Raw genomic sequence first — 9,412 nt, forward strand, 5'->3', positions numbered from 1 at the left:
CGGTCCGTACCGGTTCTGAGCGGCCCGTGTCCCCGCAGGCAGCATCGCCAAGCGCCTGAGCCAGACCGGTCCATACTGGTTTATACTGGTCCATACTGGTCCATACTGGTCCATACTGGTCCATACCGGTCCATACTGGTCCATACTGGTCCATAGTGGTTCTAACTGGTCCATACTGGTCCATAGTGGTTCTAACTGGTCCATACTGGTCCATACTGGTTTATACCGGTCCGTACCGGTCCGTACCGGTTCTGAGCGGCCCGTGTCCCCGCAGGCAGCATCGCCAAGCGCCTGAGCCAGACCGGTCAATACCGGTCCATACTGGTCCATACTGGTCCATACCGGTCCATAGTGGTTCTAACTGGTCCATACTGGTTTATACTGGTTTATACTGGTTTATACTGGTTTATACTGGTCCATACCGGTCCATACTGGTCCGTACCGGTCCGTACCGGTCCGTACCGGTTCTGAGCGGCCCGTGTCCCCGCAGGCAGCATCGCCAAGCGCCTGAGCCAGACCGGTCCATACTGGTCCATACTGGTCCATACTGGTCCATACCGGTCCATACTGGTTTATACTGGTCCATACTGGTTCTAACCAGTTCATACTGGTCCATACTGGTCCATACTGGTTCTAACTGGTCCATACTGGTCCATACTGGTCCATACCGGTCCATACTGGTTCTAACCGGTCCATACTGGTTCTAACTGGTCCATACTGGTCCATACTGGTCCATACTGGTCCGTACCGGTTCTAACCGGTTCTCCCCCCCGTAGGCAGCATCGCCAAGCACCTGAGCCAGACCGGTCCATACCGGTCCATACCGGTCCATACTGGTCCATACCGGTCCATAGTGGTTCTAACTGGTTTATACTGGTCCATACTGGTCCGTACTGATCCGTACCGGTTCTGAGCGGCCCGTGTCCCCGCAGGCAGCATCGCCAAGCGCCTGAGCCATACCGGTCCATACCGGTCCATACCGGTCCATACCGGTCCATACCGGTCCATACTGGTCCATACTGGTCCATACTGGTCCATACCGGTCCATACCGGTCCGTACCGGTTGTGAGCGGCCCGTGTCCCCGCAGGCAGCATCGCCAAGCGCCTGAGCTCGGTGGGCGCCGAGAACACGGAGGAGAACCGGCGCTGGTACCGGCAGCTGCTCTTCACGGCCGACAAGCGCGTGGAGCCGTGCATCGGCGGCGTCATCCTCTTCCACGAGACCATGTACCAGAAGGCCGACGACGGGCGCCCCTTCCCGCAGGTCATCCGCGACAAGGGCGCCCTGGTGGGCATCAAGGTGCGCCTCGGGGACAGCGGGGACGCCTCGGGGACACCTCGGGGACAGCGGGGATGTCGGGGACGTGGAGGGGTCTTGGGGACGTTGGGTGTTCCTTGAGTGGGTCAGCCGTGGAGGGGTGGGAGCCACATCTGAGGAGGGTTCAGAGGGTGAGGTGGGGGCACCTCAGGGACATTGGGGACATTGAGGACACCGTGGGGACATTGAGGACACCCCAGGGACATCGGGGACGTTGAGGGGTCTTGGGGACGTTGGGTGTTGGTTGAGTTGGGTCAGCCGTGGAGGGGTGGGAGCCACATCTGAGGAGGGTTCAGAGGGTCGGGGGGACACCTTGGGGTCTTGGGGACATTGAGGACACCGTGGGGACACTGGGGACACCTCGGGGACATCGGGGACATTGAGGACAGCTTGGGGACATCGGGGACGTGGAGGGGTCTTGGGGACGTTGGGTGTTGGTTGAGTTGGGTCAGCCGTGGAGGGGTGGGAGCCACATCTGAGGAGGGTTCAGAGGGTGAGGTGGGGACACTTGGGGATGTTTGGGGTCTTGGGGACATTGGGGACACCTCAGGGACATTGGGGACAGCTCAGGGACTTGGGGACGTTGAGGGAACTTGGGGACACCTCGGGGACTTGGGGACATTGGGTGTTCCTTGAGTGGGTCAGCCGTGGAGGGGTGGGAGCCACATCTGAGGAGGGTTCAGAGGGTCGGGGGGACACCTTGGGGTCTTGGGGACATTGAGGACACCGTGGGGACACTGGGGACACCTCGGGGACATCGGGGACATTGAGGACAGCTTGGGGACATCGGGGACGTGGAGGGGTCTTGGGGACGTTGGGTGTTGGTTGAGTTGGGTCAGCCGTGGAGGGGTGGGAGCCACATCTGAGGAGGGTTCAGAGGGTGAGGTGGGGACACTTGGGGATGTTTGGGGTCTTGGGGACATTGGGGACACCTCAGGGACATTGGGGACAGCTCAGGGACTTGGGGACGTTGAGGGAACTTGGGGACACCTCGGGGACTTGGGGACATTGGGTGTTCCTTGAGTGGGTCAGCCGTGGAGGGGTGGGAGCCACATCTGAGGTGGCTTCAGAGGGTGAGGTGGGGACGCTTCGGGGACATTTGGGGTCTTGGGGTCATTGGGGACACCTCGGGGACATTGGGGACGTGGAGGGGTCTTGGGGACGTTGAGGGAACTTGGGGACACCTCGGGGACATGGGGACGTTGGGTGTTGGTTGAGTTGGGTCAGCCGTGGAGGGGTGGGAGCCACATCTGAGGAGGGTTCAGAGGGTGAGGTGGGGACACCTCGGGGACATTGGTGACACCTTGGGGACATTGGGGACACCCCAGGGACATCGGGGATGTTGAGGGGTCTTGGGGACGTTGGGTGTTCCTTGAGTTGGGTCAGCCGTGGAGGGGTGGGAGCCACATCTGAGGAGGGTTCAGAGGGTGACGTGGGGACACTTGGGGATATTTGGGGTCTCGGGGACACTGGGGACACCTTGGGGACATTGAGGACGTTGAGGGGTCTTGAGGACGTTGGGTGTTGGTTGAGTTGGGTCAGCCGTGGAGGGGTGGGAGCCACATCTGAGGTGGCTTCAGGGAGCGAGGCGGGGACACCTTGGGGACATCAGGGGAGGCTTTGGGGACATCAGGGGAGGCTTTGGGGACGCTGGTGTCCCCTGCTGTCCCCCATGACCGTGTCACCGTCCCCCAGGTGGACAAGGGCGTGGTGCCCCTGGCCGGCACCAACGGCGAGACCACGACCCAGGGTGAGTGACAGCCCTGTCCCCAAGGCCACCGCCGTGTCCCCAAGGCCACCGCCGTGTCCCTGTCACCACCGTGTCCCCAAGGCCACCGCTGTGTCCCTGTTCCTGTCACGGCCCTGTCCCCAAGGCCACCGCCGTGTCCCTGTCACCACCGTGTCTGCAAGGCCACCGCCGTGTCCTTGTCACCACCGTGTCCCCAAGGCCACCGCTGTGTCCCTGTTCCTGTCATGGCCCTGTCCCCAAGGCCACCGCTGTGTCCCCAGTGCCATCACGGTGTCCCCATCCCTGTCACAGCCGTGTCCCCAATGCCACCACAGTGTCCCTGGCCCTGTCACTGCCGTGTCCCCAAGGCCACCACAGTGTCCCTGGCCCTGTCACCGCCGTGTCCCTGGTGCCAGCGCCGTGTTCCTGATGCCACCGCTGTGTCCCCAGTGCCACTGCTGCGTCCCCATCCCTGTCACAGCCGTGTCCCCGATGCCACCGCAGTGTCCCCGGTGCCATCACGGTGTCCCCATCCCTGTCACAGCCGTGTCCCCGATGCCACCGCAGTGTCCCCATCCCTGTGTCACCCTCCCCGCCCAGCCCGTGCCACCACAGGGTCCCCAATGTCCCTCATGTCCCCTGATGTCCCTTGGTGTCCCCGGGACTCGATGGCCTCATGGGGCCCCTGCAGTGCTCGATGTCCCCAATGTCCCCAACGTCCCCAATGTCCCCAGTGTCCCCAACATCCCCAGTGTCCCCAACACTCTCCACGTCCTCCATGGCCACGATGTCCCCATTGTCTCCAGTGTCCCCATTGTCCCCAACGTCCCCAGTGTCCCCAACGTCCCCAGTGTCCCTCATGTCTCCAAGGTCCCCAATGTCCCCGATGTCCCTGATGTCCCCAGTGTCCCCAGGGCTGGACAGGCTGATGGAGCCCCCTCAGTGCCCTGTGTCCCCAATGTCCCCAATGTCCCCGCTGTCCCCACTGTCCCCAGGGCTGGACGGGCTGATGGAGCCCCCTCAGTGCCCCGTGTCCCCAATGTCCCCGATGTCCCCGATGTCCCCAATGTCCCCAATGTCCCCGATGTCCCCGATGTCCCCGATGTCCCCAATGTCCCCAGGGCTGGACGGGCTGATGGAGCGCTGTGCCCAGTACAAGAAGGACGGCGCTGACTTTGCCAAGTGGCGCCGTGTCCCCAATGTCCCCAATGTCCCCGATGTCCCCAATGTCCCCGCTGTCCCCAATGTCCCCAATGTCCCCGCTGTCCCCAGGGCTGGACGGGCTGATGGAGCGCTGTGCCCAGTACAAGAAGGACGGCGCTGACTTTGCCAAGTGGCGCTGTGTCCCCAATGTCCCCAATGTCCCCGATGTCCCCAGTGTCCCCGATGTCCCCAATGTCCCCGATGTCCCCAATGTCCCCGCTGTCCCCAGGGCTGGACGGGCTGATGGAGCGCTGTGCCCAGTACAAGAAGGACGGCGCTGACTTTGCCAAGTGGCGCTGCGTGCTGAAGATCACGCCGCACACGCCCACGCGCCTCGCCGTCATGGAGAACGCCAACGTCCTGGCGCGCTACGCCAGCATCTGCCAGCAGGTCCCCGCCATGTGTCCCCAAGTGTCCCCAAGTGTCCCCGGCCTGGCCTGGGGGTGGGGGGATCGAAGCGGGGTGGCTGCGTGGGGGTTGGTGGCATCTGGAGAGGGTTTGGTGGCATCTAGAGGGGGTTTGGTGGCATCTAGACCAGGTTTGGTGTCATCTGGAGAGGGTTTGGTGGCATCTGGAGGGGGTTTGGTGGCTCTTAATGATGGTTTGGTGGCATCTAGAGAAGGTTTGGTGTCATCTGGAGAGGGTTTGGTGGCATCTAGACCAGGTTTAGTGACATCTAGAGGGGTTTGGTGACATCTAGAGGGGGTTTGGTGGCATCTAGAGGGGGTTTGGTGGCATCTAGACCAGGTTTGGTGACACTTAGAGGGGGTTTGGTGGCATCTAGAGGGGGTTGGGTGGCACTTAGGGATGGTTTGGTGGCATCTAGAATGGGTTTGGTGGCACTTAGAGGGGTTTGGTGACACTTAGAGGAGATTTGGTGGCATCTAGAAGGGGTTTGGTGGCACTTGGAGGGGGTTTGGTGACATCTAGAGGGGGTTGGGTGGCATCTAGACCAGGTTTGGTGACACTTAGAGGGGGTTTGGTGACACTTAGAGGGGGTTTGGTGACATCTAGAGGGGGTTTGGTGGCATCTAGACCAGGTTTGGTGGCACTTGGAGGGGTTTGGTGGCATCTAGAGGGGGTTTGGTGCCACTTGGAGGGGTTTGGTGGCATCTAGAGAGGCTTTGGTGACACTTAGGGATGGTTTGGTGGCACTTAGGGATGGTTTGGTGACACGTAGAAGGGTTTGGTGGCACTTGGAGAGGGTTTGGTGGCATCTAGACCAGGTTTGGTGGCATCTAGAGAGCGTTTGGTGACACTTAAGGATGGTTTGGTGGCATCTGGAGAGGCTTTGGTGACACCTGGAGAGGGTTTGGTGGCACCTGAAGGGGTTCGGTGGCATCCGGACAGGGTTTGGTGGCATCTAGAGAGGGTTGGGTGACACTTGGAGGGGGTTTGGTGGCATCTGGAGAAGTTTTGGTGGTATCTAGACCAGGTTTGGTGGCACTTGGAGAGGGTTTGGTGGCACTTGGAGGGGGTTTGGTGGCATCTGGAGAAGCTTTGGTGGTATCTAGACCAGGTTTGGTGGCACCTGGGGAGGGTTTGGTGGCACTTGGAGGGGGTTGGTGGCATCTAGACCAGGTTTGGTGGCATCTAGACCAGGTTTGGTGGCATCTAGAGGGGATTTGGTGGCACTTAGGGATGGTTTGGTGGCATCTAGACCAGGTTTGGTGACATCTAGAGAGAATTTGGTGACATCCAGACAGGGTTGGTGGCATCTGGAGAGGGTTTGGTGGCATCTAGAGGGAGTTTGGTGGCATCCAGACAGGCTTGGTGACATCTAGAGAGGGTTTGGTGGCATCTGGAGAGGGTTTGGTGGCATCTAGAGGAGGTTTGGTGGCATCTAGAGGGGGTTTGGTGGCATCCAGACAGGCTTGGTGGCATCTAGAGAGGGTTTGGTGGCATCTGGAGAGGGTTTGGTGGCATCTAGAGGAGGTTTGGTGGCATCTAGAGGGGGTTTGGTGGCATCTAGAGGGGGTTTGGTGGCATCTAGAGGGGGTTTGGTGGCATCCAGACAGGCTTGGTGGCATCTGGAGAGGGTTCGGTGTCCCCTCAGCGCCCCGGTGTCCCCTCGTGTCCCCGGGGCTGTCCCGGTGTCCCCCGGCTGACCGCGGTGTCCCCTCGTGTCCCCGGTGTCCCCTGGTGTCCCCGGTGTCCCCTGGTGTCCCCGGCTGACCGCGGTGTCCCCTCGTGTCCCCGGTGTCCCCTCGTGTCCCCGGTGTCCCCTGGTGTCCCCGGCTGACCGCGGTGTCCCCGCTGTCCCCAGAACGGCATCGTCCCCATCGTGGAGCCCGAGATCCTCCCGGACGGCGACCACGACCTCAAGACGTGCCAGTACGTCACCGAGAAGGTCGGTGCCACCCCCGGTGTCCCCAGGTGTCCCCGAGTGTCCCCGAGTGTCCCCAGGTGTCCCCAGGTGTCCCCAGGTGTCCCCAGGTGTCCCCGAGTGTCCCCAGGTGTCCCCAGGTGTCCTCTGAGTGTTCCCCGAGTATCCCCAGGTGTCCCCGAGTGTCTCCCGGTGTCCCCAGGTGTCCCCAGGTGTCCCCAGGTGTCCCCGAGTGTCCCCAGGTGTCCCCGAGTGTCCCCAAGTGTCCCCAGGTGTCCCCAGGTGTCTCCGGGTGTCCCCAGGTGTCCCCTGAGTGTCCCCAAGTGTCCCCGGGTGTCCCCAGGTGTCCTCGAGTGTCCCCGAGTGTCCCCAGGTGTCCCCTGAGTGTCCCCAGGTGTCCCCAGGTGTCTCCGGGTGTCCCCGAGTGTCCCCAGGTGTCCCCAAGCGTCCCCAGGTGTCCCCGAGTGTCCCCAAGTGTCTCCCGGTGTCCCCAGGTGTCCCCGAGCGTCCCCAGGTGTCCCCGAGTGTCCCCGAGTGTCCCCAGGTGTCCCTGAGTGTCTCCAGCTGTCCCCAGGTGTCCCCAGGTGTCCCCTGAGTGTCCCCAAGTGTCTCCCGGTGTCCCCAGGTGTCCCCGAGTGTCCCCAGGTGTCCCCGAGTGTCCCCAGGTGTCCCCGGGTGTCCCCGAGTGTCCCCAGGTGTCCCCAGGTGTCCCCGAGTGTCCCCGGGGCTCCTGAGCCCTCTCTCGGTGGGGTGGCACCGGCAGGTGGCACCTGGGGGGGGTTTGGTGGCACCTGGGTGGCTTTGAGTCACCTCCAGGTGTCCCCAGCCTGTCCCCGTGTCCCCAACTGTCCCGGTGTCCCCAAGCTGTCCCGGTGTCACCTCCAGGTGTCCCCAGCCTGTCCCGGTGTCCCCAGCCTGTCCCAGTGTCACCTCCCGGTGTCCTGTGGCGCTTGGTGACACCAAGAGGTGGCACCTGGGGGGGGTTTGGTGGCACCTGGGTGGCTTTGAGTCACCTCCAGGTGTCCCCAAGCTGTCCCGGTGTCCCCAGCCTGTCCCGGTGTCACCTCCTGGTGTCCCCAAGCTGTCCCGGTGTCACCTCCAGGTGTCCCCAACTGTCCCGGTGTCCCCAGCCTGTCCCGGTGTCACCTTCAGGTGTCCCCAGCTGTCCCGGTGTCCCCAACTGTCCCGGTGTCACCTCCCGGTGTCCCCAACTGTCCCGGTGTCCCCAAGCTGTCCCAGTGTCACCTCCCGGTGTCCCCAGCCTGTCCCGGTGTCCCCAACTGTCCCGGTGTCCCCAAGCTGTCCCAGTGTCACCTCCCGGTGTCCCCAGCCTGTCCCAATGTCACCTCCTGCTGTCCTGTGGCGCTTGGTGACACCCAGAGGTGGCACCTGGGGGGGTTTGGTGGCACCTGGGCAGGGGGTGGTGGCACCTGGCGTGTCCCCAGCGCTGTCCCCGATGTCCCTGGCCTGTCCCCAGGTGTCCCCAGTGTCCCCAACGCTGTCCCCAAGTGCCACCTACAGGGACACCACATGTCCCCAATGTCCCCAATGTCCCCAATGTCCCCAGGTCCTGGCAGCGGTGTACAAGGCGCTCAGTGTCCCCAATGTCCCCATGGTGTCCCCAATGTCCCCAATGTCCCCAATGTCCCCAATGTCCCCATGGTGTCCCCAATGTCCCCCGCAGGTCCTGGCAGCGGTGTACAAGACACTCAGTGTCCCAAATGTCCCCATGATGTCCCCAATGTCCCGATGGTGTCCCCAATGTCCCCAATGTCCCCAATGTCCCCCATGTCCCCCGCAGGTCCTGGCAGCGGTGTACAAGGCGCTCAGTGTCCCCAATGTCCCCATGGTGTCCCCAATGTCCCCAATGTCCCCCATGTCCCCCGCAGGTCCTGGCAGCGGTGTACAAGGCCCTCAGTGTCCCCAGTGTCCCCAATGTCCCCAATGTCCCCAATGTCCCCAATGTCCCCATGGTGTCCCCAGGTCCTGGCAGCGGTGTACAAGGCGCTCAGTGTCCCCAATGTCCCCATGGTGTCCCCAGTGTCCCCAATGTCCCCAATGTCCCCAGGTCCTGGCAGCGGTGTACAAGGCGCTCAGTGTCCCCAATGTCCCCAATGTCCCCAATGTCCCCCGCAGGTCCTGGCAGCGGTGTACAAGGCGCTCAGTGTCCCCAATGTCCCCATGGTGTCCCCAATGTCCCCAGGTCCTGGCAGCGGTGTACAAGGCGCTCAGTGTCCCCATGATGTCCCCAATGTCCCCATGGTGTCCCCAATGTCCCCAATGTCCCCAATGTCCCCAGGTCCTGGCAGCGGTGTACAAGGCGCTCAGTGTCCCCAATGTCCCCATGGTGTCCCCAATGTCCCCATGATGTCCCCAATGTCCCCAATGTCCCCAATGTCCCCTGCAGGTCCTGGCAGCGGTGTACAAGGCGCTCAGTGTCCCCAGTGTCCCCAATGTCCCCAATGTCCCCAATGTCCCCAATGTCCCCAGGTCCTGGCAGCGGTGTACAAGGCGCTCAGTGTCCCCAATGTCCCCAATGTCCCCAATGTCCCCAATGCTGTCCCCAGGTTCTGGCAGCGGTGTACAAGGCACTCAGTGTCCCCAATGTCCCCATGGTGTCCCCAATGTCCCCATGGTGTCCCCAATGTCCCCAATGTCCCCAGGTCCTGGCAGCGGTGTACAAGGCGCTCAGTGTCCCCATGATGTCCCCAATGTCCCCAATGTCCCCATGATGTCCCCAATGTCCCCAGGTCCTGGCAGCGGTGTACAAGGCGCTCAGTGACCACCACGTGTCCCCAATGTCCCCAATGTCCCCATGGTGTCCCCATGGTGTCCC

The 9,412-nt window shown here is 62.5% G+C and overlaps 1 protein-coding gene across 1 annotated transcript in view; it reads left to right on the forward strand.

The window, feature by feature from the left end:
• Window positions 1–274: 274 nt before the first annotated feature.
• Window positions 275–9,412, forward strand: part of LOC119696246 (fructose-bisphosphate aldolase A-like) — a gene marked incomplete at its 5' end in the record, with an annotated part of 10,214 nt that continues 1,076 nt past the window's right edge. Inside the window, 9 exons of the mRNA XM_038125969.1 lie at window positions 275–364; window positions 491–520; window positions 777–890; window positions 933–992; window positions 1,071–1,300; window positions 3,014–3,068; window positions 4,480–4,640; window positions 6,517–6,600; window positions 8,378–8,425. Of these exons, the coding sequence (XP_037981897.1) occupies window positions 275–364; window positions 491–520; window positions 777–890; window positions 933–992; window positions 1,071–1,300; window positions 3,014–3,068; window positions 4,480–4,640; window positions 6,517–6,600; window positions 8,378–8,425 (872 nt within the window). The remainder of the gene's footprint in view (window positions 365–490; window positions 521–776; window positions 891–932; window positions 993–1,070; window positions 1,301–3,013; window positions 3,069–4,479; window positions 4,641–6,516; window positions 6,601–8,377; window positions 8,426–9,412) is intronic.

This window comes from Motacilla alba, unplaced genomic scaffold (assembly GCF_015832195.1).
Source record: "Motacilla alba alba isolate MOTALB_02 unplaced genomic scaffold, Motacilla_alba_V1.0_pri HiC_scaffold_28, whole genome shotgun sequence".
Lineage (NCBI taxonomy): Eukaryota > Metazoa > Chordata > Aves > Passeriformes > Motacillidae > Motacilla > Motacilla alba.